At 35.6% G+C, this 27263-nt stretch overlaps 1 protein-coding gene across 4 annotated transcripts in view; it reads left to right on the top strand.

Moving 5' to 3' along the window:
- CDH18 (cadherin 18) overlaps positions 1 to 27263 on the top strand; it is a 249479-nt gene that overhangs the window by 98947 nt on the left and 123269 nt on the right. For all 4 annotated transcript variants that reach the window (XM_027681893.1, XM_027681902.1, XM_027681876.1 and 1 more), the window contains 2 exons: positions 7771 to 8065; positions 14205 to 14324. In XM_027681893.1, the coding sequence (XP_027537694.1) occupies positions 7771 to 8065; positions 14205 to 14324 (415 nt within the window). The remainder of the gene's footprint in view (positions 1 to 7770; positions 8066 to 14204; positions 14325 to 27263) is intronic.

Here is a 27263-nt window from a genome sequence, read left to right as displayed (position 1 = left end):
ATACCATCAACACGTGCATAAACTCCTTGCTCATACACATTGGAGTCAGACTTTTGGCTACCATATGAGCAAACCTAGCAAAAATCCAGCCTAGATCTTGAGAATTATTTGGCTGAATGAAACATTAATTTAAAGCCTAACTTGCATCTCTCATGGTTTAATTTACCCATTTTTTTAAAATTGATGATGTTTTTTCCAAAGGAATAGAAAAGACGAGTCTCTAAATGTTCTGAAATTCTATTGCCTTCCAGGAATAATTTTTTTAGGGCATCAAGAATCCATCTCCCTGCACTCTTTCTCTGGGGGTTTCAAAGGTCAGCATTTTTTAGGGGTATCACGACTGCATAGACTAGAATCTGGTTTGGGGCTTTTTAAATATGAATTGTTTTCTTATTTCTCAGTAAATTTGGTTCATCTAAAACAAATATACTGTGTAAGTCGTACTTGCTGGAAAAGAGAAGAGTTTCTATGCCCATCATAGCATTTTCCCTAGTAAAAGATGTCTGAAATGAAAGCTTACTGCTGTGAAGAGAGTTCAGATGAAAACTTCGCCAGAGTGGAATTGTTTATCTTCTGTATACATTTAGACACTTGGTACACTGAAAGAACAATTTCGGATTCTCTTTTTCGTGAAAATACATAGTGTTCTTTGAAAACAAAATGATGGTTTTATACATAAACGTTTACTGTGGTGTTTTAGGATTAGTTTGTTGTTTTTTTTTTGTCATTCACTGGAGTCCTTTTGTATAGAGAGAAAATAGAAGTTAATGTTGACCACTTGTGGCAGCTTTAGTACACTTGATGTTGTTTCAGATGTGATTGCCTATGTACCTGCATTCTTCTGTCATTACACACTTGTAAAAAGCTGCAACAAAGGAGCTGACTTCAGATAAGCACATCTTGCGACAACAGCTGTTTGTTTGCTGCAGTGTTATGTTGTGAAGTTAATACTGTTTCAGTTGTGTTTTTCCTGGATGATTGCAATCCAATTATTTTTCTTCTGTCTCAGAAAACTCATTCAGCAGATGGGGGAAACTGTGATTCTGTATTTTCTTCCTCTGTTTGACAAGGGTGTGGAATTGCTTCTTCTCAATTTGCAGACACTGATATGGGTAACAGTTATCTCCTGGGCTAATGATACCCCCTGAAAATTCCATCAGAACATGTGACATTGCCCAGAGCAGTGTCTTTCATTAAAATATATATTATAACTCAGACCAAAGCAAGCAAGTCTGTGGCAAATCTAATGAAGCTTTTACTGCATAGGCACAATGAACATTTCAGTAGTATCAGCTAGACTTTGATTTTGCAGTGTGCACCATCCAGAAAAATTTTATATGTGTTTTTTGCTACTATTATGTTATTGTATAATTTCTTCTAAATGAAATGTTTTGTCTACATAAATATCAAAGGAAGTCAAAATGATTGCAATTATTATTAGATAGAAGATTAAAATAATTTTACTCAGTATTTTAGTGTTCTGCCATTAATTCTTTATACATATCTACATTTTGATGTTTTTAGTGACACATTAAACAGTTCTGTGTAATAAAAGTAAAGTAACATGCTACATTCTTCTTAATATATTCCTCTATGGTTTTCTAAATCTCATAGCTTATGTTGCTTGGGTATAATTTTGTCATTCCTCTGGGTTGGACACTCATTGGTAGACTTTGCTGCGGTAGTGTTATGCTGCGACCCTCTTGTCAAGTTAAACTTATAGGCAATGACAATAGAATTAAGAAGGGGAAGTTCTGCTGCTTTCCTTGAAAGAATGTGGTGCTATCTGAACAGAAGACAATATTTAATTAAAAAGACAATGATAGTGTCACTACCAGAACTTAGGTTTTGATTTTGGAATTCTGTGCATATTATTTTTGTCGTTTATTATTTTTCAGCAATAATTTTTAATTATTTGCAGTAATTTCAAAGTACTTAAAGTTTATATGTACATAACCACTTCTACTCTGATTAAATTCATTAGGTTAGTGCAACAGTTCTTGATTTTTTCAAATCAACTTCGGATTTGAGTTTAGTATATGTTAGGGAACCTCTTCGTATTTATTTTTCTTAACAGAACAAGATATATCCATATCCAAGAATTTATTGGTAATCCAATTAAAATATTGTAGAAGTCGTAACTAATCCACTTAAAATGCCGCCCACATAACACACCTAAAATTCAAATTATTCAATCAAAGCAAAATGAGGGAAGCAGTTACACAGCTAAATCCCCAATAGAGAATTCTGCTTTACAATTGCCCCTCTTATCCAGGCTTCTTTCTCTTCTGGTCAGGCACAGTTTCCTGGTTGCGGCTTGTTTTCCTTAGGAAATCACAGGGGAACATGGTGATCACGATGAGTTGTTAGCATTCCACATTCCCAGTAGAAGCAAAATGTTGTCTTTCTTCTCAAGTTTTTGGTTGGTTTTCTAGTACTTATTGGTGTGCTTCTTTCCCATTGGGCCCTGCTTCTATACTGTCCAGTAGTTTCTGCCTGTATGTGGTCATTTGCTTAACAACTATGTATCTTTAAGTATTTGGATGTATGAAGTGGCTAAGCATTAGCCTAACAATGAAAATGCATGAAGTTGATTGGTAGTGATAAGGCCAGTAACTAAGAAGCAGTTACTTGATGTTTGGGTTTGTGATTAGCTTGTAGCCACCCTAGTTTTGCAGTTACTAATAGTAAAATGCTGTAGTATCTGGGCAATTAACCTTCAGTCTGTGAATCCATCAGTTAATATGCTGGTGCATCAAAAAAAAAAGTATTTAAAGATTCAAAGTATCAAAATTAGTATATGACTATACAGAAAATTCATTAACTGAAATATTTGGTATAACTCTTCAAATCACACCTTTGGTTAATGTAGCCCTTCTACAGTTTCTGCAGGAATACTAAAAGAAAATTAGGCATTTAAATGGACTGATGGAAATAAAATTTGAAGTCTTAGCAAAGCAAGGACACTTTGGTTGCTATTTTGCAAAATCAGTCATACAGTGATGATATAGGCTAGTTAAAGATTAAGGAACCATCATAAATTATCCTGAATGCAGGTTGCTATTAAGTATGTCAAGTGTAGCTGGGTTGATAAAGGTGACATTCCAGATGTGCCCATTGACTATTATTTTCAGTTTCTTCTTCCCCTAAAATATTCAGAGAAATAAGGACAGTAATAAGGACCAGCAGAGGATGAAAATTAAATAATTCCTGGAAACTTCTTGTTCTGGACAGAATTAGAATATTAAATAGATATATTCTTGTAGAAGCATAACCAAATCAGCAGTAATGTTTGCAGAAGCCAGCCCAGCACTTAGGATAGAAACCACATTTCCAAAAGGAATTGGAAGCCTGCATTGACTGCAGTTTGGGGGAATGGAAATAGTGCTGTTGGGGATCAGCAGAATGAGGAAGCTACCTGGCACTGGGACACTGGAGATTCCCCCAGGTAGGCCATGACCGGGCCAGCCAGGAGCAGGGAATCAGGGGTATCAGGGCAGTCCCAGCCCCAGGTACCTCCCTGGAGATGGAGCCAAGCTGATGCTGGTAAGGGCAGGGCTGTGGGGAGCTGGAGACCAACTCTGCTGCAGCATTGCTGGGGTGCCCCTTGGCTGCTCCAAGGAGGTCCTGAGCAGTGGGCAGGGTGGGAGAAGCCTTGTCAGGCTAGAGAGGGCTAAGTGGTAAGTGTAAGCTGCACTAGTATCTAGTGGATAACTATGCAAAGTAGTGATCTGCAAAGGAATTTTTAAAATAGTGTTTGGTGTCTAATGTAAGACTGCTTAGGGAAGCAAGTTGGAACAATTAAAGAAGAGAAAAAAACTTCTTTTGATCATAGTTAAACAATTAATATCACAGATCAATATATAATCATCAGACTATCATGGGAACTAAGATCTACTAAAAGGCATTTTCAGTAATATTTTCATAAACATAGTTAAAACCTCTCACACAGATATCAGAAAGCTCTGTTCTAACCTTTGGCATATTTCCCTTTCTCTTTTCAATGCTTATTACTTATCTCATGTTATGAGTAATCATGTTTCAGTTTGCAATACCTTTGTATTTCTTTTTAAATTAAGAAACTGGCGCAGCGTTGAATCTTTCTGTCTCTGACCAACAGAGCAGAGGAAAAAACAGCACCAAATTTTGTGTTTATCTAATTGATTCACATTGCTACAGCATGTGAGTGTCTCATCCTCTAGTGTAAGCATGTTCTTGCAGTAGTCATGGCAGAGGTTGTGGCATCTCATTGAAATAAAATGGCCACACGTTTTCTAGGGATCTGGTTTGAGATGACTTCCCCAGGTCACACAAGTTAGATCTGAACTGGTGAGCAAAACATGGGTTGGCTTGCATCTACATTGCTTAGTGGCATCCTCCTCTCTGTCAAATTAATCTGAAAGAGAAATACCTATAGCGGGTCCCAAGAAAAGAGAAAGTCCACTATTGTCCAGCTAGATTTTGCTCCCTTGACGTCTTTTATAAATTATTATAGACATAGCTGCAGAAATACACTCTCTCAAACCCTGTAGTTGTAACCTAGGTGGTGAATTGCATTTATTCTAATTGGAAATGCTTTTGTGGAATAAACCACTTGTTGTGGAGATGATTTCCTAGTAGGAAGGGAGAAGAGAGAAGCGCATCATGCTCAGCACATAAATCTCTCATTAATCTGGCATTGTCTTAAGCAGGGATTCTCAGGGGCTCTTTTCAGCACAACACATGTTGCAAATAAACATTTGAGAGAAACCTAGATATTTTTCTACTTGGACCAGTTTGTACTGAGACGGAAGAATTAAAGAAGACAAACAGTTCTTTAATCTTTATTTTGCAGAAAAACTGAAATATAAACCAACTGACAAAGGAAAAGGTCTTTTGCTATGCAAAATCCTCCTATGTGAATTTAAAATTCAACATTAGAAATTAAAAGGCCTAAATCAAAGTGTTATATTTCAAGCAATATAAGAAATATCAGGAGGTAAGGAAGCAGGAACTTCTCTTAGCTTTTATTTGTTTTCACTTGTTGTCATACAACTGAAGTTTAAAAGATCTAGTTGTAAATTGAAGGCTTTCAGTGATTATTAATACCCAGATAACATTCTTCTAATGATATCACTACTTGCATTTTTCAGTTGAAGTTTGTTGGGTAACACAATGTTTAGCAGGAATAATATATAATTTGTTGGCTGTGAAATCAGCTGAGTATCTTTCGTGTTTCTTAAATTTTCTTGTTAGATGTAAAAGCCATCTGACTAAAATGTACCTGGATTTTCTTCACTGTTGACAAGTACAAGCAATTGTTTCTTTACAACAAAAAATATCTAATGTTATTAATTTTTCAGAATGGTCCATGCATTTCATGCCATCACAGTGAATTTGTGAACATGCCTTTCTGCAGTATGGTATTGGAATGCCATTTGTATGTTGATATTTGGGGATTTGAAGAACCTTACTTCTTAAATTCTACAGCAGTTCTTTATTCTGTGTATTTCTTACCTAGCAATGTAACCAATTTTTAATTGTTTCATACTTTCATAATTCCAGTTATTAATGCAGTGATTTTTGCTGGGATCTTTATCTGATATACTTTAACATACATTTGTGGAGGTAAAAGGAGAAAAGTAGGACGGAGATTCTCCTGATCTTTTTCAATTTAGAATAGTTTTGAGTTCCTTATATCTTCATAGACTCAGCAAATTTGTCATTTTCCTGTTACCATTTGCAAACACTAGCACTTAGAGCTCATTTTATCACAAAAGGAGCCTACAGCAAGAGGAAACAACTCCTATGGTTTCTGAAAAATTGGAATACCAGCAAACCTAGGCTAGAATGCAAGAATACTTGCTACTCTTTGTTTTTAGGAATAAATCACTTCAAAGAACATTTTTACTTCATAGGAAGTTTGGATTCCTGGCATTTTGCATTGAGTGAATTATTCCTTTGTTAATAGAATACAGTGTTATTCTAAGGATAAGAAATGATTAATTTTGCCAATGGTTACTGTAAATGAAATGTGTAGGACTGTTCTGCTGTCGTATAAAGGCAAAGCCAAACAGTCAGACTCTTTTTCTGCTTCTTTTTTTCTTCCATTTTCAAAGCAAAAACAAAACCAACAACAAAGAAAGAATAAAGGGTCCACTGTGGTGACTCAGTTGTGTTTTGGATCTGTTCTGTCAGATCTTCTTGTGGCTTGCATATAGTGCATTGACTGATTTATATGAGCTGAAAATCTTAAATTTATTAGATTTCACCTCTCCAAGGCCCCCTACAGTACAAGATATGAATTATGTACAACACCATAATTTCATGGATTTAATACACAAGATGAAAAATTCCATCAAGTGCCATATGCTTACTGCTTTTACAAATAGCAAGGTAGATAGTTTTAAAGGCAAGACAGAGACCTGCAAAAAAGGTACGAGTAGCATGTGAGAAAATAGCAGCATCTCTGTATCTTATGTTTTAAGTAAGAAAAAAGATCTTTTCTACCCTACAAGTCTTATTTCCTCTCTATCCAATCCTGAGTAGTTTTTGAACTGAGAGTGAAAACGAGCCTGGAAACTGACACCTTGCATTCCATTAATTAAAAATAATATCTGTCATTCTGCTTCTGTTTTGCTCAGATTCTGTATAAAAACTTAGTAATGCCACATTGCATATACTGAGAAATAGTCAGGGCAGTAGGATAAGAATGAGTGTCTTCTTAAACAGAAAGTTTCCCTTCTGATTTTACATCACAATATAACTGCACAATACCCGAGGCTATTCATTTCTGCATTTTCACTTTCTTTTAATTGTGCTTCTGAATAAATACATTCTGTTCTCAAGGTCATTTCAAAGAAAAAAAACAAACCCACAAAACTTTTCAGTTTATATAAAAATCACCCTTCCTTATCAGACAACACATGTTCATTTTTAATCTAAACAGGCAATTCTTTGAAGTCAGGTTAGAAGCAATGAGACTTAATCGGAAGCTGTTTCATGTTATCTTATGTTATAACCAGTATATTTAGTGGTTTTTCCTTCCCCCCCAAAAATAAATCAAAGCTTTATTCTACTTAAGGAGGGGGTATAATATATTTAATGAATATTTCACAGCACAAACTGTGTGTTATGAACAATAAAAATGCTGGAAGTATCCGTCAAACTTCATTATTTAATTATAAATAATTTAAATATAAGCAAATTATTTGATTTTCTAATTAAAAATAAACAAACAAAATCCAAAGAAAATGCCTGTGTTTTGCTGTAGGGGAGACTAATCCTGGACAGACATTTGCCTCTGTCGCACTGTGCAGTTTCTTTTCACAGTAAATGATGTTGTCCTTGCAGACACGGAAGAAAATGTAGGTGGTGGGACTGAAGTACCATTGAGGCAAACAATCCTCAGTGTGACTTCAGCCAGCTTAGTGCTTAAGACAGGGTTTCTAGCAGTGAGTGCTGTAAAATAACTACTAGAAGGACTAAACCCTAAACTAAATAAAACAAAAACTACCCCAGGTACTAGAATATTCTTGATTTAGTGAAGTTTTCTAAAATGGATGTAGAACTAAAGAAATCCCAGTTTAAGAAATCAACTATGCTGGATGGAAGTAACCCTGAACAAAATGATTGGGTTGCCAGAAAGAGCACGAGATATGATGGCAAGAGATGGAAAGGGTAAAAACTAAGTAGAGCGGTGCTAACAGTAATTTAGTTGTTATATCTTATGTGCAATAACCTTTAATGAAATGTAATAATTATTTTATATGATTTTTTGTGTTTCTGCAGCTGCATTCCAACTCCGACAAAGGTGATGGATCAGTCAAATACATTCTCACTGGAGAAGGGGCAGGGACTATATTTATTATTGATGACACGACTGGAGACATCCATTCAACCAAAAGCCTAGATCGAGAGCAGAAGACACACTACGTGCTTCATGCCCAAGCTATTGATAGACGGACAAACAAGCCACTTGAGCCTGAATCTGAATTTATTATCAAAGTGCAGGATATCAACGACAATGCACCAAAATTTACAGATGGACCATACATTGTTACTGTACCAGAGATGTCTGAAATGGGTAAGGAAAAGGAACTGTTCTATTCAACAATGTTTTAGTAAGTGAAAATGCCACTACATTTTGTCAAAGTTATAACGCATCCTCGTATCATTGATTGTACGTTAAAGATATTACAATTAAGAAGAGATGATAAGAAAACATGAAATGCAACCTTATATGTTACTTGTGACATTCATATTAAGCAAACAGTAGTAGTTTCCTAGATGGTGGTTTCCTAGGTTATTTGAGACATATATTTATTTATCTTTAGTAAAGTTCTTATAAAGTGAACTGAAGTTCTAAAAAGTACTGATCTTTGGTTTTCCTGGCTATGTAGTTCAGATATTCTTTGAGGTAATACATTAAGCAATCAGGTTTTTTTGTTTAATACTTCTCCAGTGTTCTAAGTATTTTATAACTTTCCCCTAATAGAGGAATTGCCAACAAAAATTTATGTAAGTATAGAAGGCCAATATTTTTATGGATAATGTCATAACACCTTTGTGTGAATTACTACAGTGAGTGCACAGAGCTTCCAGTAAAAATATTGTGAGTCTGTACAAAACCTCTTCAACTGTCTTTGATAAATCACTGTGGCACAAAGCTTTACTGTTAGAGTTGCAGTTCATTTCAGTAGCATCTAAACTTTATCTCAGTTATCTCTCATTACACCACAGACTGTCTTAATGAGAAATTAATTTCCTTTATCAGCTATCTCCAAAAATGTGTAACTCCATCCTTCTCTTTCTTCAGTTTCCTTTTTCTTTAATGGAGACCCTTTTAATTGATTATTTCCTTCCCCTTTTGAAGCCTTTTATATTCTGCATGGGGGAAAGACAGTGGAAAGGGGATCAGTATGATCCTCAAAATCAAAATTAGCTAATAAAATTATTTTCATTTGTATTCTATTTATAGATGTTTTCTTTTTTTCTTTTTCATCCTTTCAAAATGCAGCATTCTTACATAAATGTTAGTCATAATTCTGCAGTAATCTGAACTGTGTATTACCATGCAACTACATCATGTGAGTTACTGTTTCCCAAAGAACAATTTGAATAGATAGTCTGAAATAGTATTTTGGGTTATAAACCAGAGTAGATTATGGTAAAGCAATGAAGTTTTAGTGGTAAAATAAGGCATTAATGCACATGTTTTATAAATAAAAACTTTACTGGTTGTACCTGAGGCAAGTCATTAAATATTTATTCCACAAAGCTTTTGTGTTCTGTGAATAAAACTGAGTTTTTATATCCCATCAGGTATGCATATGTTGTAGGTATACATTATATTTTTCACTGCAAATTTATTATCACTATCTTTTTCTCTCACTGATTTGTTTGTATTTGTTGCATACTGAAAGAACTCTATTGCCTGCAATTTCAGGAAGACTGATTCTATTATTGTTTCCACGGGATACATTCTTTGTGTCAAATTATGGAGATACCTGTGCCACTTTCATTTGTTCTGTAATTAACATGTTTTATGACACTTAGCTGCAGAGTATATACATAACTGAACTTCTTGATGTTATTTTATGAATTTCTAAGGATGCTTCACTACTTCAAAAATTTCTTATGGTTTTCACACGATCAACATGACCTTTCAATGTTACTGTGTCTCTGCAACAGTCCTCATGCTGAATGGTGGTATTTCTGATCTCCATTATGTTTAGCATCAGCAGCAGCTTCTTATTTGTCTCCTCAAGATGTTAGGTGGTATTTCCCCCACAATTTGAACTTTTCTTCATCTAGTTGTAAAAGCTGTAGGACCTTTATGGCCTTTCTTTTTTTCTAAGGTCACTGACAAGAAAGTACAGGTAAGTTTTCTTAAATTTGTTGCCAAATATTAGATCACAGTGTTCACCATGACACAAAGTGAACATACTTTATTCTTTATGTACTATTCTGAAAGAGCTGAAAGAAAACACCTATTCCTTGCCTTCGTTGAACCTTTTCCCTAAAAGTTGGCTCCAGAACCAAGGTTTATATCTGAAATTATTTCTTCTGCAGTGTAAAAAACTCATTTTCATTGACAACTCTGTGGCCTCTTTTAAGGTTTATGAAAGTCATCTTTCTGTAAATTAAAAGGAAATAAGAATATATTTTTTAATCAGTAAGACTTTCATATGTGTTAATTGTCAGCTGCAAAATGAGTGAAACTGCATATTAAGCTTTTAATGCTGAGGTAATTTAGAGGTGGGATTAGATGGTCTCTAGAGGTCCCTTCCAACCGTAACCATTCTGTGATTCTGTGATAAGAATAGCATTCCCAATAAATTCTACTTCAGAAATTAACAGATATAGTGGATTTTTCTGAACTTCTTTCCAGGGTATTATAATGCGAGGCAACCATAATTATGGATAATCTGGAAGACTATTCATGTTGTTCATAAACGTGATTTTTATTAGAAGTGCCTATTTAACTTCACGTGTTGTGAAATTAAATCACATTTTGTTGATTCATTAGTGTTTTAAGACAATACCAAGAATTCAGTTGTTAGGCAGGAAATCCCTGTGTCCATTAAACTTCACATTCTTTTCACTTCTTTTAATTTTTATTCCATACTGATCCATTTGAGATTTTAACAGTGCAGCGAACTATGGAAAGTCAAGCATACAGATTTGCATTCTCAACAGACATATTTTATTAAACTGCCTCATTAAACATTAAAAATTTGTCTTCAGAGAGACAAATTGAAGTATTTCCTTTCATCTTTTGTTTGATATATAAAACTAAAAAATTTTTATTGCAAACATATTAAAAAAAAGGGAAAAACAAAGGAATACATTTTGAATAAAACGACAGTTTGGTATCCCAATTAAATAATCTTTTTTTTTGACACAAAAAAAAGGCAAAGCTTACAATGTGGTGTTCAGAGCATACAGACATGTTTTATAGTTCTATATAAAGCATTAATTAAGGAAACAGAATTCCCAATATGTAATCTCTGACATGTAGTGGGAAAGCATGTGTAATGGAAGTTATACTCTGAATAAGCAGAGACTCCACTTTGAGGAAAAAAAGTCCTTTTTATTGCCTAACTGGAGTGACAAATTGCTTTCATAGCAAAATTTTGAGTTTTTCTTGACAAGCACTTTCACAGTAAGTTAGTGAAGAAAGATTGGAAGGTATGCCTCTGGGTCAGATATTCATACCTCTCCTGCGGTCTCCGGAGAAATTAGACCCTTATCTTTTGTATCAGATTATTTTTTTCAGACTTGTTAACATTTAAAATAGCAAGGTAGCTATACTTTGTACTTCTCTATTTAAATCCTTCATTACACGTAACTCAACGACAAAAAATCATGCTGCATCTAAATGGTACAAATGTATCCGGAATTACGATTTGTCTGTCGTGCTGATGAGCCTGAATGATGCTAGCTTTGAAAGGAGTAGTTGGAAGGCAAAGGTACCCTCTTTACCTTTTTTCTTGCAAGGCATTCTAACCCGCAGCTTTCACAAGCTGCCTTTCCTTGGTGCTCAAAAAATCAGGCAAGCGTTAGGCAAAAGGCCCACGCGAGGATATTTTACTAAATGTTGAGCATGCTTGTGTAAGATAGTGAAAAAATTAAGCTTCACTGAATGAGAGTTTGAGCGGTAGGGTGGGAGTTTGAGTTAAAATTTGTGATTCTAAGTGTTCTTTTAGGTAGAAAGAGAGCACTTTTCCACTATTCAATACTAAATTACTATTATCAGGTGTGTCTTGAGAGAGAGATACAGTTGTATTAGAAAATCACTGTGGCAAATTTTAAGGTACAATGGCATTCCATTTATGCTAAAATGACCTGTCAGCTGCTTATGTGAGACATTCCCTTTTACCGTTCCTGTTTTTGTCCCACATCAATGAGCAATACAAGCTCTCAGATTCTTTTTTTACCTTTTAAAATAAGGAGAGAGAAAAAAGTCTCCCAAGGATGAGAGAACTATGAAATCTCAGTATTTCTGGTACTTTCTTCTGAAATAGCCAAAATCTGTTCATCCGTTTCAATTTTCTAGAATTCTGGGGAAAAGTGCTAATGGAAACTCACCGTGGTGGTAACTGTTTTCCTGGAAACAGGAAAATCTATAGATAAAAGGTTATGGAAGTTGCCCAGCATTCTGGATAGCAAACTCTGGTAGGTGACTGACTATACCTCTTTTCGCTGTATGCAACTAAAAAAATAAAATAAAATCATTGTTTATCAGTAACCTATTAGACTTCAATGATTCCACTAGATTGAAACATACAAGTTCCTTTCAAATTAGAAATTATTGGAAAACTGGGTTACAGAAATATATCATTACAGCAATTCAATAAGCTATAGAATAGGGGCAAAAATGCATTTTCTGTTCTTTGAAGCAATCAGAAGTGGTTTGCAGGAACCCTTATTCTGTTTAGATAGCAAATAAATACAGCTGAATAGATTCCTAGAACAGTTGAAGACAAAATACACAAACTAATTCATATTTGTTTACCTTTCCATATAAACACAAATGAAGTAGTAAATTTACTTTTACCATTAATGTCTGAATAACTATGTACAGACTCCAGCTCCAGCTCCAGCTTGATTTTAGTACAGTATTCAACTTCAAATTCATCAAGATATCCTTATATCTGCTTTGTGAATGTATTTATCTATGAGACTGTATGCATTTGGGCTTCTCAGAGATCAGAAGACACTATATTTATGTATGCAGACACATTTGCCATACGTTTTACTAAGTCTCCAGTAGAGATAAAAACAGCAATTCTGGGTATCCAAGTTAGCGTGGCACAAGTGAGAGAAGAGTTTCTCAAAGAGTGAAGAAAGTGTGAAGATTTGCATGCTTAGTTTGCTAGACCTCAAGTGAGACCCGATGATTTTAGGTACTTCAATTTTCACTGTACGCTGAGGGCGTGCACATCAAGAAATAGTTCTGTGCAATGGAAATTGATCTAGAAGGGTAAACATTTCTAACTGAGGAACTGATGGCCCCACCATATGTTTTTGGGAAATCTTATTTCAGATTAGCTCTTGTCTGATCTCTGAGACTACATGCCTATTAGCAGTAAGAATAAATCAGGTGTGCTGCTAAAGCACATCTCCTGGTTTAATTTCATCTGCAGAAATCTAGTCAGTATGCTCTGAAACTGTTTCATGAGGTGAATCAAAGTACAAGTAGAGGAGATCAAGGGCTTCAACTAAAAAACATACTTCTCCTCACAACTAAGATGTGAAATTGAACACCCCAGAGTGGAGGCAATGCCTCAGTGGTTAATTTAGCAGAGAAGCCATTTTCAGATGCAGAGTTATATGACAGCATCCTGTTCTGTTATTATTATTCTTGTATTCTGATGGTGAACCAAAGGAACCTGTAGAAAGCTGTGTCTGTAGAAGGATAAACAAATGGAATGAAGGCTGAACCTTTACTAAAGTGCAATCTTTCATTTACTGATTAATTATGTGAAGTGTTTGGCAGTGATAGCAAAAAAGATTCATCATTAAACATCTTGAAAATTACAGTAAAAAGTAAAATCACTTGTCTCTGTTCTATCTGTGTGGTACTTACACATTTTATATTCTAAAAAATGTTGTCATAACTTATCCCACCTTGTGACATTCTAGAAACTGTGATTTTATTTTTCTAGTGGTTTTTATTACTAGCATAAAAATAATTGTCTTTTACTCCTTATCTTTCTAATTTGGATCCTTAGCAAGGTTCTAGTAGTTTTTGGGATCTTTGATGCCTTCCAATAGCTAGATTTTTTATTCCCTTAGCATCTTTTATTGATATGGGGGCATTTATGGAAGTTATTTTAAATACTTCAACATTAATTTGTATTGTGGATGAAGATAATCCTGAAGTCCATAAATTTGAGCTATTCAGAAATCAATATCCAAGTTTGAGGTCTATGTGTGTGAACATGCATAAATATGCATGCTATGTAGTTACTATTTATGTTTATATGTATGTAGTTAATTTACATATACATATATAGAGAGAAAGACAAAAAGGATTTTAACAAATTAGTATAATTAGTTTTCCTTAAAAATATGGTAGTATAATAACAAATAGAGAAATATTATTAACCTCTCAATTGTAGAATGTGAGGACTGTGGAGGTTTCAAAAATGCATTTGAAATACTTGTCATAAAATTATATTTATTACCAATGAATTTTTATTTTCCTGTATATACAGGTACATCTGTTCTACAGGTGACAGCCACAGATGCAGATGACCCCACATATGGAAACAGTGCCAGAGTAGTGTACAGTATTCTTCAGGGACAGCCATATTTCTCAGTTGATCCCAAAACAGGTGGGTATTTTATATTTCTGTCAGTGGGATTTGGCTAATATGTTGCAGTTATTTAAGTCTGTTGGGTGAAATCCAATGTACAAAATGCAGGTGTGTGGGATTTTTGTTTTTTAATTCCTTTTATATCCTACTTTTTGCTTTAGCACTATGAAATTTAGTAGTTGCTATGTTTTGCTGAGTACTAAAGTGAGCCTGCTGTGTACAGAATTAATTCTGCATCATGTCATGATGTTAGCCATTCAGCCAAACTGGAATAGCACTCTTTCATCTTTTCAAGCCTCTGATTAGGAAGTGACTCAAGTATGCCTAATACATTATGATTTTAAATGCTTAGGAGGATAATTGAATGTGTCCTTCAACACATATAGCACAATAAATTATTATCATTCTGTATTCTATGATTTAAGAAGTAGAATGAACTGAAATATTTATGCTTAAACTTTATGCATCACCATTTCCTTTTTTCCACAAACTGTAGGTTATGTATAATGTATCCAAATTGGTTTACTTAAAGGCAGAAGAAATGTCTTTTGAGGTTGGGAATTGTTAGTAGTTTTGAATTTTCTGAAGAGGATGATCTTAAATATTAATATGATTATACATTTTTAGTGTGTATTCCTAGTCCTTAATAATGGGGAAATATAATTTTAAAAAGTACATTTCTTAATCTGAATTTTGTAACTGTTTTTCCTGATCTATATCAAAGCTTTAATACTGAGGGGGACAAATGAAATACACTTAACAGTGTATTTTCCCCTAATTAACTGTAGGGAATAATAGTGATTTTTAAAATACGCAGAAGTGAAGTGTAAATAGTTTTTATTTTAATGTTCTTGTGTTTAAGTTTCTTTGCCTGTGTACATTAATCTCTGTGGTACTTGGAGGTATGCCCTTGCTTCATTACAAGAGAAGTGTATCTGTGCCATCTCAGCTGACTTTGAGGTTAGTCCTGCTTTGATTAGGAAACTGAACTCCATGATGCCCTGAGGAAAGTCTTTCTCAATCTAGAATGTTCTATAAATTTGTGAGCTCATGTTAGCAAGGCCTAAGAGTGCAAAACCTGACAGGATCATGTTAGAGGACTATATAAGGTGCTGGCATGGAAACCTGAGGCAGGCCTGTTCATATATACTTCGTGTTTTGCGAACATCTGCTGGCATGCACCTTACCCAGCCATGTGTGAGTACAGTCTGGCAAAGTACTGGGTGCACAGGTGAAAACCACTCTTGGGTACATGTTAACAAGTAAGAGTTATGGAAAATCAGTGGTACAGTCCTCCAGCTCTCTCTGCCCTTGCGTTACTTAGAAATGAAACCCTGTTTTATATTTCTACTTCTGTTTCAGCACTCTGAGGCAATGGTCTGCATTTTTTATTTTTATAATGGTGTGGAACTTGTAGTCTGAAGCTGCTATTCAGTCAGTGAAGAATTGTAAGGGATGTTGTCAATATCAAGTGTGTATCACAAAAGAAATAGTACTGTTACATCACTGTATGTCATAAGGAAAGTAGATGGGAGTGTATTTCACTCTCAAGCCTTAGGCTTTGACAGGGATTTAATAACTCTTTATGAACTTAAACTTTTTTTTAATATTTGTCTAGAACATGAAAATTATTTTGATACCTTAGTATATGAAAATGACAAAATTAGATAAGTAGACAATGAAACAATTAAAAAACAGGAGAAAGCTTTTTGGGTTTTATAAGCTGTCTTTTTATAATTGTAGAATAGCAGGTAATTTAATTTGGCATGATATAATGGAAAGAAATAGAATATTGGAAATGATGGGAAAGTCTTGAAAAATAGTTTTGCACTATGAAATTTCACTTTGAATTTCTGGGGTTTAAGACTCATTTTCTAAAAACATCACTTCTGAAATACAAGCATTTCTGTGACCTACTTTTCCTAATACCTCAATTGTTCAGTTCCATCTTAACTATATTTTATCTGGATGTCCTATGAATTTACACTATCATGCGCAAACTTTCTTTACCACAAAGAAGGACCAAAAGAAGCAAAAAGGGAAAGAGAAAGGTCCCAGTATTCATGACTGAATATAATGTTTTTGAAGCCTAAGGCTATTAACAATCAGTAGAGCTTCTTGGAGCTATCAGAAGCAGATATCAAGGTGTTTATAGCTCTAGTGTGATTACTCTTGTAAGAAGTCTTCTACCTTAGTGCTGCCTATATTTGATTTTAGACAACTTACTATATTAACACTTTAAAGTTATAGATTTTTAGAAACCTAGAGTAGAATAGTTTAAAAAAGATTATAGAACTCATGCATTTAAAATATAACAAAGGGCCAGCACTAAATTACAAACTCTGAAGTAGAAAAAATTGTGTTCTTGGCAGAAGAACATCTTTGTTAGCTTATCTGATAAAAGGCTCTTCTCCACATACCCAAAGTCGGACAGAGATGCAGTGCAGGGAGAGTAAATCCCCGGTTCTAATTAGACTTAAGCCCAGGCTCCTCCCAGGGCTGTCCCAGGACAGCCTCAGCCCCATGTGCCAGGACTGAAACATATCATGAGGAGTCAAAAGGAAATGCTGCCCTGATTGCTCTTCAGACTGAGAAGTACTTCCTACAGGAGTATGGGACACATTACGGGATGCAGGGAAGAGCTTCATGGGGTTGCATAGACTTATTCTTGGATGTTTAGAGAAAGGACCACAGGTAGGGAAAGGGAGGGATTGAGATAGATTAGAGAGGGAAAAGCAAATGAAAATAGGGGGATAAGAAGATAAAAGGGGCCATTCGTGTGCAAACAGGCTTTACTCAACACCATTGTTTGGTTATACCTTGTCCTTGATCAGCAGTTTGTCCTGTGTCTTATTATGCTCCATTTCTAATTTTTTTCCTGAGTAAAGGGTCTCTCTTGTATGCATGTTTGTATGGAGGTTTAAATCCCAGCAACTGGAGCTGGACCATGAGTCTGTGAGTCTGCAAACTGGAAAATGCAGACTATGTGTGTATTGCATGGGTACCTATGCCAGTGTAGGATCACTAAAAGGTCTCAGGCTAGAGTAGCCAGCAAGTTGGATGAGTGGCTTGGATTATGGATATCCACGTGGCCAAAAGTCCAGACTAGAAGGCTGATGAGCCAGCTGTTGAAGGAGCCAAGAGTTCTAGATCAGTCTGGAGACACTGAGGGTTGAATGAGACCCCTGTTTGTACCTCTGTGTCTCTGTGCGTGAGTTAAGGGGAGACCAGGGAGCCAGGAGCCAGCTCCTGGATAACCTCAGTGCCAAAGCCAGCTACTAGGAGCTCATAATGTGTATGTGGGGATATCATTGGGCACTGGGGGCCTGAGAGGTTGAGGTACTGTTACTGGATATGTACAATGTAAAAAGCTCTGGGGGATCAATAATTTACTGGTTGAGTGGGGATGTGTTAGCATGTCCAGGATTAAAAGTGGGTCTGTACCTGCAGCTGGAGGTGAGCTGCAGGCCTCAGAGTTGTCTGTCCAGATGGCACCAAGTGTGAAGTCTGGGGATGCAGGTGCTGGCTACTGGACAGACTGAATGTCTAAGGCAAGTTACAGGAGTGATTCACGTTGAGTATGTGAGCATCTTTCCAGTTATAAATCATCCGTCCTCCTAGTCAGCCAGAGAAGAATGAGGCTGTTTGTGCCATGTGTGTTTGAGTGCTGAATGGATCTATCTGTGTGTCACCTGTTGTGTGTATATGTTGCATCTGTGTGTGTGCCTTATGGGAACACCACTTGACCTCATTTTGCTTCTAAACCATGGATTAAAAATAGGGAGCTGCAGCAACCTCATCTCCATCAGGCTACCAACAATCTAGTTTATCAGTTGATTGGCTCTTGGACCTGTGTTTTGCTTTGTTTTGTTTTCCCCTGAGGAAAAATTGTAAACTCTGTATGTAGAAATTTGCTGCAACTGTCATTTTGGCCATGAATGTCAGAACTATTGTCCATGCATAACCTAAAGTTTTAAGACTTCGAAAATCTTTTGAATTCAAAACCTTTTTAGGAAGTGTTTTGTACTTGTGTTTATTAATTTCTTTTGGTAATTAGCTGTGGGGTGTAATACTAATTAGTTATGTAATTAATAATTACCTGCAATAGCCTCTATTGGTTCATGTTAGTGGCGGTCTGGAAAATAAAAACTAAACACGATCCCAGTCGGGGAAACTGGAATCCTTTATTGGGCACGAGAACACAATTTAAAGGCATCTCTGGCTGGACATGTTAATGAAGGGGACGGTGCTATGTTAATTGGGGAGTTACACAAGTTTTTACTGCAGTTTCCACATAGTTAATTTTTTTCCTAGTAGGATTACATGAGAGATAGAGGGATTACAGGGGTTTAGACATGGTCTGATACAATCATCTCAAAAAGTCCTTTCTGATTTCTGCTGGAGCCAGGCTTAATCCATAAGGTAGAACTTTAACACCTCTTGTGAGAAGGGTCCAGCTCCTTCAGATCATGAGGTTTTTGTCAACCTTTGTTTTCCTTTTGCTGAAAGCTGGGTTTGGGCTCCCACACGTTTGCTTTCCATCTCAATTGCAGCAAAACATTTTGCTGAAATGTTATAAAGTATATATATATAAGTATGTACTAATAATGCTGACAAAAGAGAGAGAAGAAGTCAATGTCTAGATCTCAGGTATATTTGCAAGGATTATGTATATAGGATTATATGTTTTTTATAAATCAGAATATTCAGGGAACACCAGAAAACATGATATACTTATACTTTTAGCGTATCATTAACTTCACTGTAAAAAGAAAATAAATTAAAAATTGAAGTTATTAGTGAGGAGTAGAGCTAATAATTTATTCATATACTTAGTGGTTTATTATGGTTCCTCCTTCCCCCACTCCCACCTTTTCACATACACTTTCCCCACCCCCCCATTCCCAAAGCTTGAACATCTTTTGAAATGCCCAAATATACAAAAACTTTTCCTGGGAGTTTTAATTGGAAATTCAATATCCCACCTTTCCCAAACCATGAGGTCTTTTGATCCATAAACTTGATGTAGGATATATCTCTGTTTGTTCTTTGCTTATGTGAAGTGTGGCTCATCAAACCGCAGCAGTCAGCACTTCCCTCGTAACCCAACCCCACGAGATCATTTTGCTTCTGAGGAAACATCAAATGAGACTATGAGCTTTTTCTAGCAGCTATAGCAGCCCACTTTCAATTGCCACATGCTTTGGGAATGCAAGTGCAACCTATAGTCCAGCTTTACTCCTTATATGGTAAACCATTTCTATAGCATGTTAGCTATACACAGCTCTTTTCAGATACATCAGTCTCTCTAAACTGAATTTACAGAGTGGATTAATCTGTGGGGCACGTGTCCTTTCAAATCAACAGATATGTTGTAACTGTTACAAAATGAGAGATAAAACCTTCATAACACTACAATTTTGAATTTAAATGTAGATATTGGTGGGATGAGAAACATATTTGACATTGAATGGAATGTGAAAAAAACCCTTTAGATATTTGTATTTGTAATGTTCTGCTATTACAGCAATAATATTATAAAGATGTTAGTCAGGTATCATGGTTTGGCTGGTTTTTTTACTTTAAGATATTAAATAGTAAATAAATATGTATTTCTATTTATCAAAGAATGTCACTGCAAATTAGTCCAGGCTAATCATGAAGTTTGAGAAGAGTGTCGATCTCCTTCTGCTTTCTGTCTTCACAAAATATGAACAACAGCTTCAAGGATCCCTGCAAGAAATGACCTATTCACTGATTATCTAGTTTAGTTCCTGACTGAGAGCATAATACAAATGATAAATGTAGTCAATGGCTGAATATAGAGATTCCAAATATAGAGATGAGCCTCATAAACACCAATTAACCACACCTCAATTTCAAGACTTTCGTCCACATCTGTAACTCTTCTTATCCTTTTCTAGAAGTTCTTGGTCATAGTTCATATGGGAATGACAGATTTTGTGGTGTTATAATAAATAGAGTATAATATTAAAGCTGCATGTGTATTCCTCTGCAAAACAAGAAAAATATATTATTTATCAAGTTATTCACAGATTTAATACTGCTAAATAAACACTAATGCTTAAAGATATAATTAATCAATGAAATCTACTAAAATTAAGTTCTTTTAATAATGAGGTAATAATTATTCATGTAATGGATTAGAGCCTAGCTCATCTTCTTATTACAGAGAAAATAATTTACACTGATGTAAAGATGTATTGAATAAACTTTCCAGTGCAAAAAGGAAGAGCACCCTTCGCATGCTGTAGTAGAACAGTCTGTCGTGATATCCCAAATAAGAATCTGCTGTGCTTATTGGAGTAATGACAAGGTGTTTCATGACCCTATGTCCCTGTGTACATAGAATATCACATCAGTTAAGAAAATAATTTCAGAAATCAATTTCTGACACTTCCTGGAATAAGCATCCTTTTTTTCCTGTTAAGAATTTTTACTTTTTTTGGTTGAAATATCTTTCTTATTGAACCTGTTTAAAATGAGCATGTTTACCAGGATTAATGATTCCCTGTTGATATACTGGTCGGTTCATATTAGACTGTTAAGTGAATATGAAAATGGAGACTCCTGTGTTTATCTATTTGCTTCATGCTGAGAGGCTCCAATATAATATAAATAACCTTACAGGACTACAGGAGTATCTTACATAAATGAATGCTTCTGCTGTAAAGGGAATTGCTTATGACAATCCTCAAAATCCACAACTAAGACACCACAGCTTATTCCCAGGTTCCTGTAGCGGTCTTAAAGTAACCTTGACCTCCTCTATCACAGTTTTGCACATGGGCTTTTAAACTGCTATTGGACACCGTGCAATAATAATAAAGGGCAACAAAGATTTTTGAAAGGCTTGGAGTATAATTCTTATGAGGAGCAGCTGAGGGAGCTGGAGTTGTTTAGTCCGGAGATAAAGAGGTTCAGGGCGGATCTTATCACTCTCTTCAACTACCTGAAAGGAGGTTGTAGTGAAGTAAAGGTCTATATCTTCTTGCACATAAAAAGTGATAGACAAGAGGAAAAGGCCCCAAAGTGACTAGGGTAGGTTTAGATTGGATATTAGGAAAAATTTCTTCACCAAAAGGATTGTCAAGCATAAAATTTTGCTAATGATGCATTCTATTTGAGCTAGATAAGGAAGTATCTATGATGAAATTTCTGAATTTTGCTTGTGATTGACTTCTACTCAGTATCAGGGTGAGGTCATAGTGAAGAATCAATTTGAAAGTTTAGTTATTTTAGTGAGTGATACATCTTGCTAATAGTGTGTAGGATTAAAATAAATATATTTTGTACATGAGTACTGAAATTCTATCTTGAAATTCCAAGAACTGTATTCCATATTCAGGTTTTCCTATGTTTAATTTCCCTCAAGGAATTTCTGAAATGTTGTAACACAAATTAGATCTCTAATGTAGACCTTTGCCAAAATCTACATTTTGTTGATGAGAGAATCACTAAAAATTCAAACTCAACATTTGAAAGAGTCTTATGTTTTTCTTCTAATTCTAGCAGGTACTTGTACAATGCACTCCTCCATTCCTAAAGGAACAGAAATATATGCTTCATCTAAAAATATTGTCATGAACACTTCTTCGGGAATGTCGTCTTCTAGCTCTTAGCTAAGAGTAAATATTGTAATGTCTTTTGCTTTTAATTTTAAGTAAATATTGGATTTTCTACAACTACGGTTTTGACACTTTTAGGAAAAACTCTGAGCAATGGACCTAATTCTCACAATTTTCTGGTGTGTTCAAGATATACTCTTACAGTTTTCCCAAAAGTCATTCAAAGGATAATTCTAAGGACTAAGCTTTCTAAGGACTCTGTTTTGATACAGTAGAAGACTTTATGAGGGTATTGGTACAACTGAAAACCTTGTTGCTTAGGCCTTGTTTTCCACTTACATGGAAACCATGCAAAAGGGCCTTTGCTAATCAAAAGTGTACAAAGAGGACGGGCAAAATGTTCTATGCTACCTGGTTCAGTCTTGTTATGGTGAGTGATATTTTCTGGGACATCGTCCTTCCTGTGTATCCTGATGCAATTTTTGCCATCCACCCCCAGGAGATATTGTAGTCTATCTGTTGGAGCAGGCTTTGAGGAGCATAAGATGGATTGATCACTCACCAGGACCAGTGTTCTGGCACTGTATTTTCTTTTCTTGACACCTACCAACACTATCTCTCCTAGCATCAATCATACTTAAAAATGTCAGGCATAGGAGGCAGAAAAGTTAGGGCAAAAAGATTACCTGATGTTTTAACCTTGTTTTTCCTCTCTTATGAGGTGGACCACATGTATCAGAGATTGATTTCAGAAATAGGGAAGAAACTATTCCTTGGTTGATCTGCTTTTGTTTGTTTCTCTGTTTGTTATTCTTTTACCATCTGGTGTTGTGAACAATTACTATGGGCAATATCTGCTGCTGTCTAGCCACAAGTTATCCTCAAATAATAATAAAAAAAGATTGATTAAAAAAAGAATTAACAAGTTCCCAGGTTATAATATCATCTTGGCTTCCTAGCCAGGAGTACTGTAATATGGTAATTGTGTTCCTTTTGTTGGTAGACATGTTTTTGTTTATATATATGTATTTATAACCCTTCATTTGTAAATACAGGTATATTTTTACACTTAAAATGAAATGACCACTTACTGTGGGATAGCCCCGGTAGACAGCTCACCCCCACACAGCCACCTACTCACTTCCCGCATGATGGGATGGGGGAGAGAATAGGACATACAAGTGAGATAAAGATGTTTTAATAGGGAGGGTAAAAGCCATGTCCATAAGCAAAGCAAAAGAAGGAATTGATTCACCTCATCCCATAGGCAAGCAGCTGTTCAGCTATCCTCAGGAAAGCAGGGCTCCATCATGTTACAGTGACTTGAGAAGACAAATGCCATCACTCCGAGTGCCCTCTCTTACACCTTCTTCCCCCCCTTTTATTTCTGAGCGTGACATCATGTGATGTGGGATGTCTCTTGGATCAGTTGGGGTCAGCTCTTCCAGCTGTGTCCCCTCCCAGCTTCTTGTGCACACCCAGCCCTCTTGCTGGCTGAGCGGTGTGAGAAGCGGAAAAGACCTTGGTGCTGTGTAAGCACTTCTTGAAAAGGCTAAAACATCCCTCAGTTATCAGCACTGCTTGAGTCACAAATCCAAAACAGCACCATATGAGCTTCTACGGTGAAAATTAGCTATTCCAGCCAAGATCGGTACACAGGTGAAACACTGTCTTTATTTGTGTAACCAGATTTAAAGTCCTGAACTGAAAGCAGCGAGACATGAATGATCATGTAACCTGCTCACCATTGACAGGTTTTTCTTTTACTTTCTATTGGACATTGGAAAAGGTTCCTAATATTAATATTTATTAAGATTTACTTTGCATGCTTCTAGACGTTCACGTCTTTTCAGATGTAACGAGGATTTTAAGGACTTTGCTGTGTTTTTAAGGTCTAAAATACTGTGCTGTATCTATTAGAAAAGTTAAAGGTCTTGATGTGAGAAAAGCATTGCATTGCAAGCGTCTCTAAAATGTCTGGTTTTCCAGAATAGAATTACTTTTATGAACACATTTATCTCTGTGTCTTTGAACTTTACAAAAGGGATATATGAACCATTAATTTACGTTCTCTGTTTTTAAACAAGGAAAGCTAATCCATCCAAAGTGTGGAAATTACATGTGATAAAATGTGCTTAACTTTAGGGAATGGGAATGAATAAGATTTCATCCTAAAGCAAAAAATACATTATTATAACTTTTAGTTCAGCTGGGATGAGAACCAGGACATTGACTCAGAAGATTAAGGCACTAGACTGTTTAAAGACTCTGCCCCTAAGGACCAGTCCACATGTCAGCAATACTTTTACAAATCAGTCTTTATTGTTGTGAAATTAAACATTGAATTTATTGTCTTTAATTCTGCTAACAGGTGTCCTTTTTCTGGACAATAGATTATTATTTACATCTGTAGTTCTACAAAGAAGAATTACTGGAACACTGAATCTTTTTTTTCCCCTAAATTTTTGCGTAAGGGCCTGAAATGAAGATACAGAGCAAAGCATTATGTTGAACTTTGCCCAGGTACCCTAATTCAAACTCATCTCTCTTCAATCCACATTTCCCTTTTCCAATTTAATTTTCCCTTTCACAAGCTGATGTGGGTATTGCTGTTGTTGAGGATAATAATTTCAGAAATGGGGTTAAAGGGTGACAATGAAACTTTGCAGTGGCAATGAAAATGAGACAAAGCAGCATTGAGCTTCTATTCCAGGATCTATGTTATCTACCAGTTTAGTAATGCTAAAATGTCTGCTTACAGTTGGAGACACACTGGTTATATATTCTTTTTAAATGGCTTGACTTCTTGCATTTCTCTTTTATGTTGGTTTGGGTTTTTTTAACAGATATATTGTGTTAATAATGTTATTGCTTTAATAATAAGCTTCAGTAAGTTCACATTTATGCCTTTCATATTTTGAGGTTTTATATTTAATTCATGCTGGAGTGGAACTCCTGTGATTTAAAAACATAGCTACTCTCAGAATTAATGCGTAATCTACATTAGGTCAATAAATATGCATCCATCTGTTTTCCCATCAGCCTTCATCTTTTAGAACAATGCATACATTTTCAGTTACATTCAGAATAAATATATTTTTTATTATATAAATATTATTATTATAATTATTATTATTATAAATACTACAAGACGTGATAACATGATAACAGAACAAAAAACTAGTATGATGATAATGATTTGCCAAAGGTTATATTTGAAGACATTGCTTGTCAAGAAATATTACCCGGCAAAAATTATTCAGCTGCGGTTGAGCTCCTAAGAAAAACTGAACACTTTATAAAATTAACACAACCTCTATATCTGTTGACCACCCACTTAAAAAGAACAAACAAGCACAAGGTATTTACAAATCCATTTTACACTAGTTTTACAATACGCTAACAACAAAGATGACATTTGTGGAACTTTTATAATTCAGTTCTTATCTGAATAGAAAGGGAAAAAGAAATTACTTTCAGAAAACACCAAGAAACTTGTGATGTGTTTAGGAAATTTGACATTTACCAGCTGTATGACAAAATTTGACTTCTCTTCAATATTCAACTCTGATGCCTTCACAGCATCGCTGCCTGTGTGAATGGGGAACACAAAGCCTGACAATAAGCTCAGTCAGTTTCCCTTAGGTGGTGTCCATCTTTTCTGAATTTGCCCCAGAGTGCGTTTTCATGCTCTTGATGACTTTGTCAAGTCCAGGAGTAGCAGCAAAAGCACTATCATGCTTTCTCTGGTCTCTAGGACTGAAGATAGGCCCTGATCAAACACAGTAACCAGCAAATTTACCTCATATCTTTGTAACTGTCTTTATGAGTTGCCAGCATATTTGTTAATTAAAAATTTAAGAGAGACTATAACCAGACTTAAAACTCTGTAACTGTACTTCCATGAGAGGATTCTGTTTAGTATTATTTGGGTTTTTTTACTTATCTTTTTTTACACATACATTCTATGACTTAATTTGTGAATGATAGTAAGAGTTAGTTGTTGGATTTTATTCTGAGAGTTGGATTAACCAGCATGTGTCCACCTGGCCAAATTGGTCTGTCCCTGTCCCCAGATCCCTGTCCCCATGGAGGTAACCAATGCCTGGGAGTGTGATGACTCTGGCTTGCTGGGAGGCAGGACAGGCCCCATCTGCCAGGCCCTGCCATCACCCAGCTGAGGACCCTCTGGCATCTGACTCCAGGAAGATGCCAGCCCCTCTGGTGCCCTGACAGTGTTGCAAGTGTTGTTGTCAACAAAGGTGTGTAAGGTGGTTGTTTTTCTTCACATTTTAAAACCCATTATCAAAACCCATCCCTCAGGAAAAAAGAAAAAAAAGCTTTTCAAATTCCCAGCCAGTACATACCCTGTGCAATATTTTAAGCATTAGGTAAAGCCCCTGAAAATTCTCGTGTTACAAGAGGGAGAAGCAGATCTCTGTTTGTTACCCATTGCAGAGGGGCAAAGCCCAGTCTGCCATCTATAATTTAGGTCCCTAAGGTAGAGTTTTGTTTTCTTTTCACATGGTTTTGTCTTGCTTTCCTTTTGGTACACTTTTCAGAATTAGATCATGAAATCTTCTATTATATTAATAGTCATGATTACAATATTAAAGTATTGTAAAGTTGCTGATCCTTTTCCTATTTCCTTAGCTGGTCCATAAAATTCTCAATATTTCTGTTAGATAGTATTTTGATACCATGCTTATGATGTCTGCAAGGAAAAGTTCAATTCCATCTATAACACTAGGGAAGGTGCAAGAGTAGAAGCCTTCCTGGAATTTAGTAAAGCACTTCCAGTCCCAGAAGCAGATATAGCTATCATGGGAACAGTTCTAAGGCAAGAAGGTAGATTAAATGAGGTTTTGTTCTCTCACAAACTATTCTTTCAAGAAATACATTTTAGATCAGCAGATTGCATCTAAAAGTGTTCAGGCAGAAAATGCAACAATTCTCTGTATATCTAAACACCATAACAGTTAAACTTCACTTTACTTGAAGATGAAAATAAAATAAGGTACTTTAGGAGCTAAGGCTGTTTCTTCCTCAGAAATCTCTCCTATGGTAAGGTTTTCTCTAGGTTTTTTGTCTTCAACATGAAATGGCAAGAACTGGTAACAATGCAGATCCTTTGACTTGAATGAATTTCCAAGTCTAGGAAATTAATCCACTTGTAATCAGTTCTGATTAAAAGTTACTATCATAGTGAAATGGATTAATCATTTGTAAAAGAACATACAAGTATGTTTACTTGTGTAAACCTTTGCTTTTACTTAAACATAGTACCCTTCTGTGCTGTAGAGAGGAAGCCTCTATTTTCAAAGTGAATATTTGTATGGCAAATATCTGGCTTACTTTGCACTTTTGA

The sequence above is a fragment of the Neopelma chrysocephalum genome, unplaced genomic scaffold, assembly GCF_003984885.1.
Source record: "Neopelma chrysocephalum unplaced genomic scaffold, ASM398488v2 Primary Assembly neopelma1_22b, whole genome shotgun sequence".
Lineage (NCBI taxonomy): Eukaryota > Metazoa > Chordata > Aves > Passeriformes > Pipridae > Neopelma > Neopelma chrysocephalum.
Note: the sequence above shows the minus strand (reverse complement) of the source record. Positions and strands in the feature narration are given on the sequence as shown.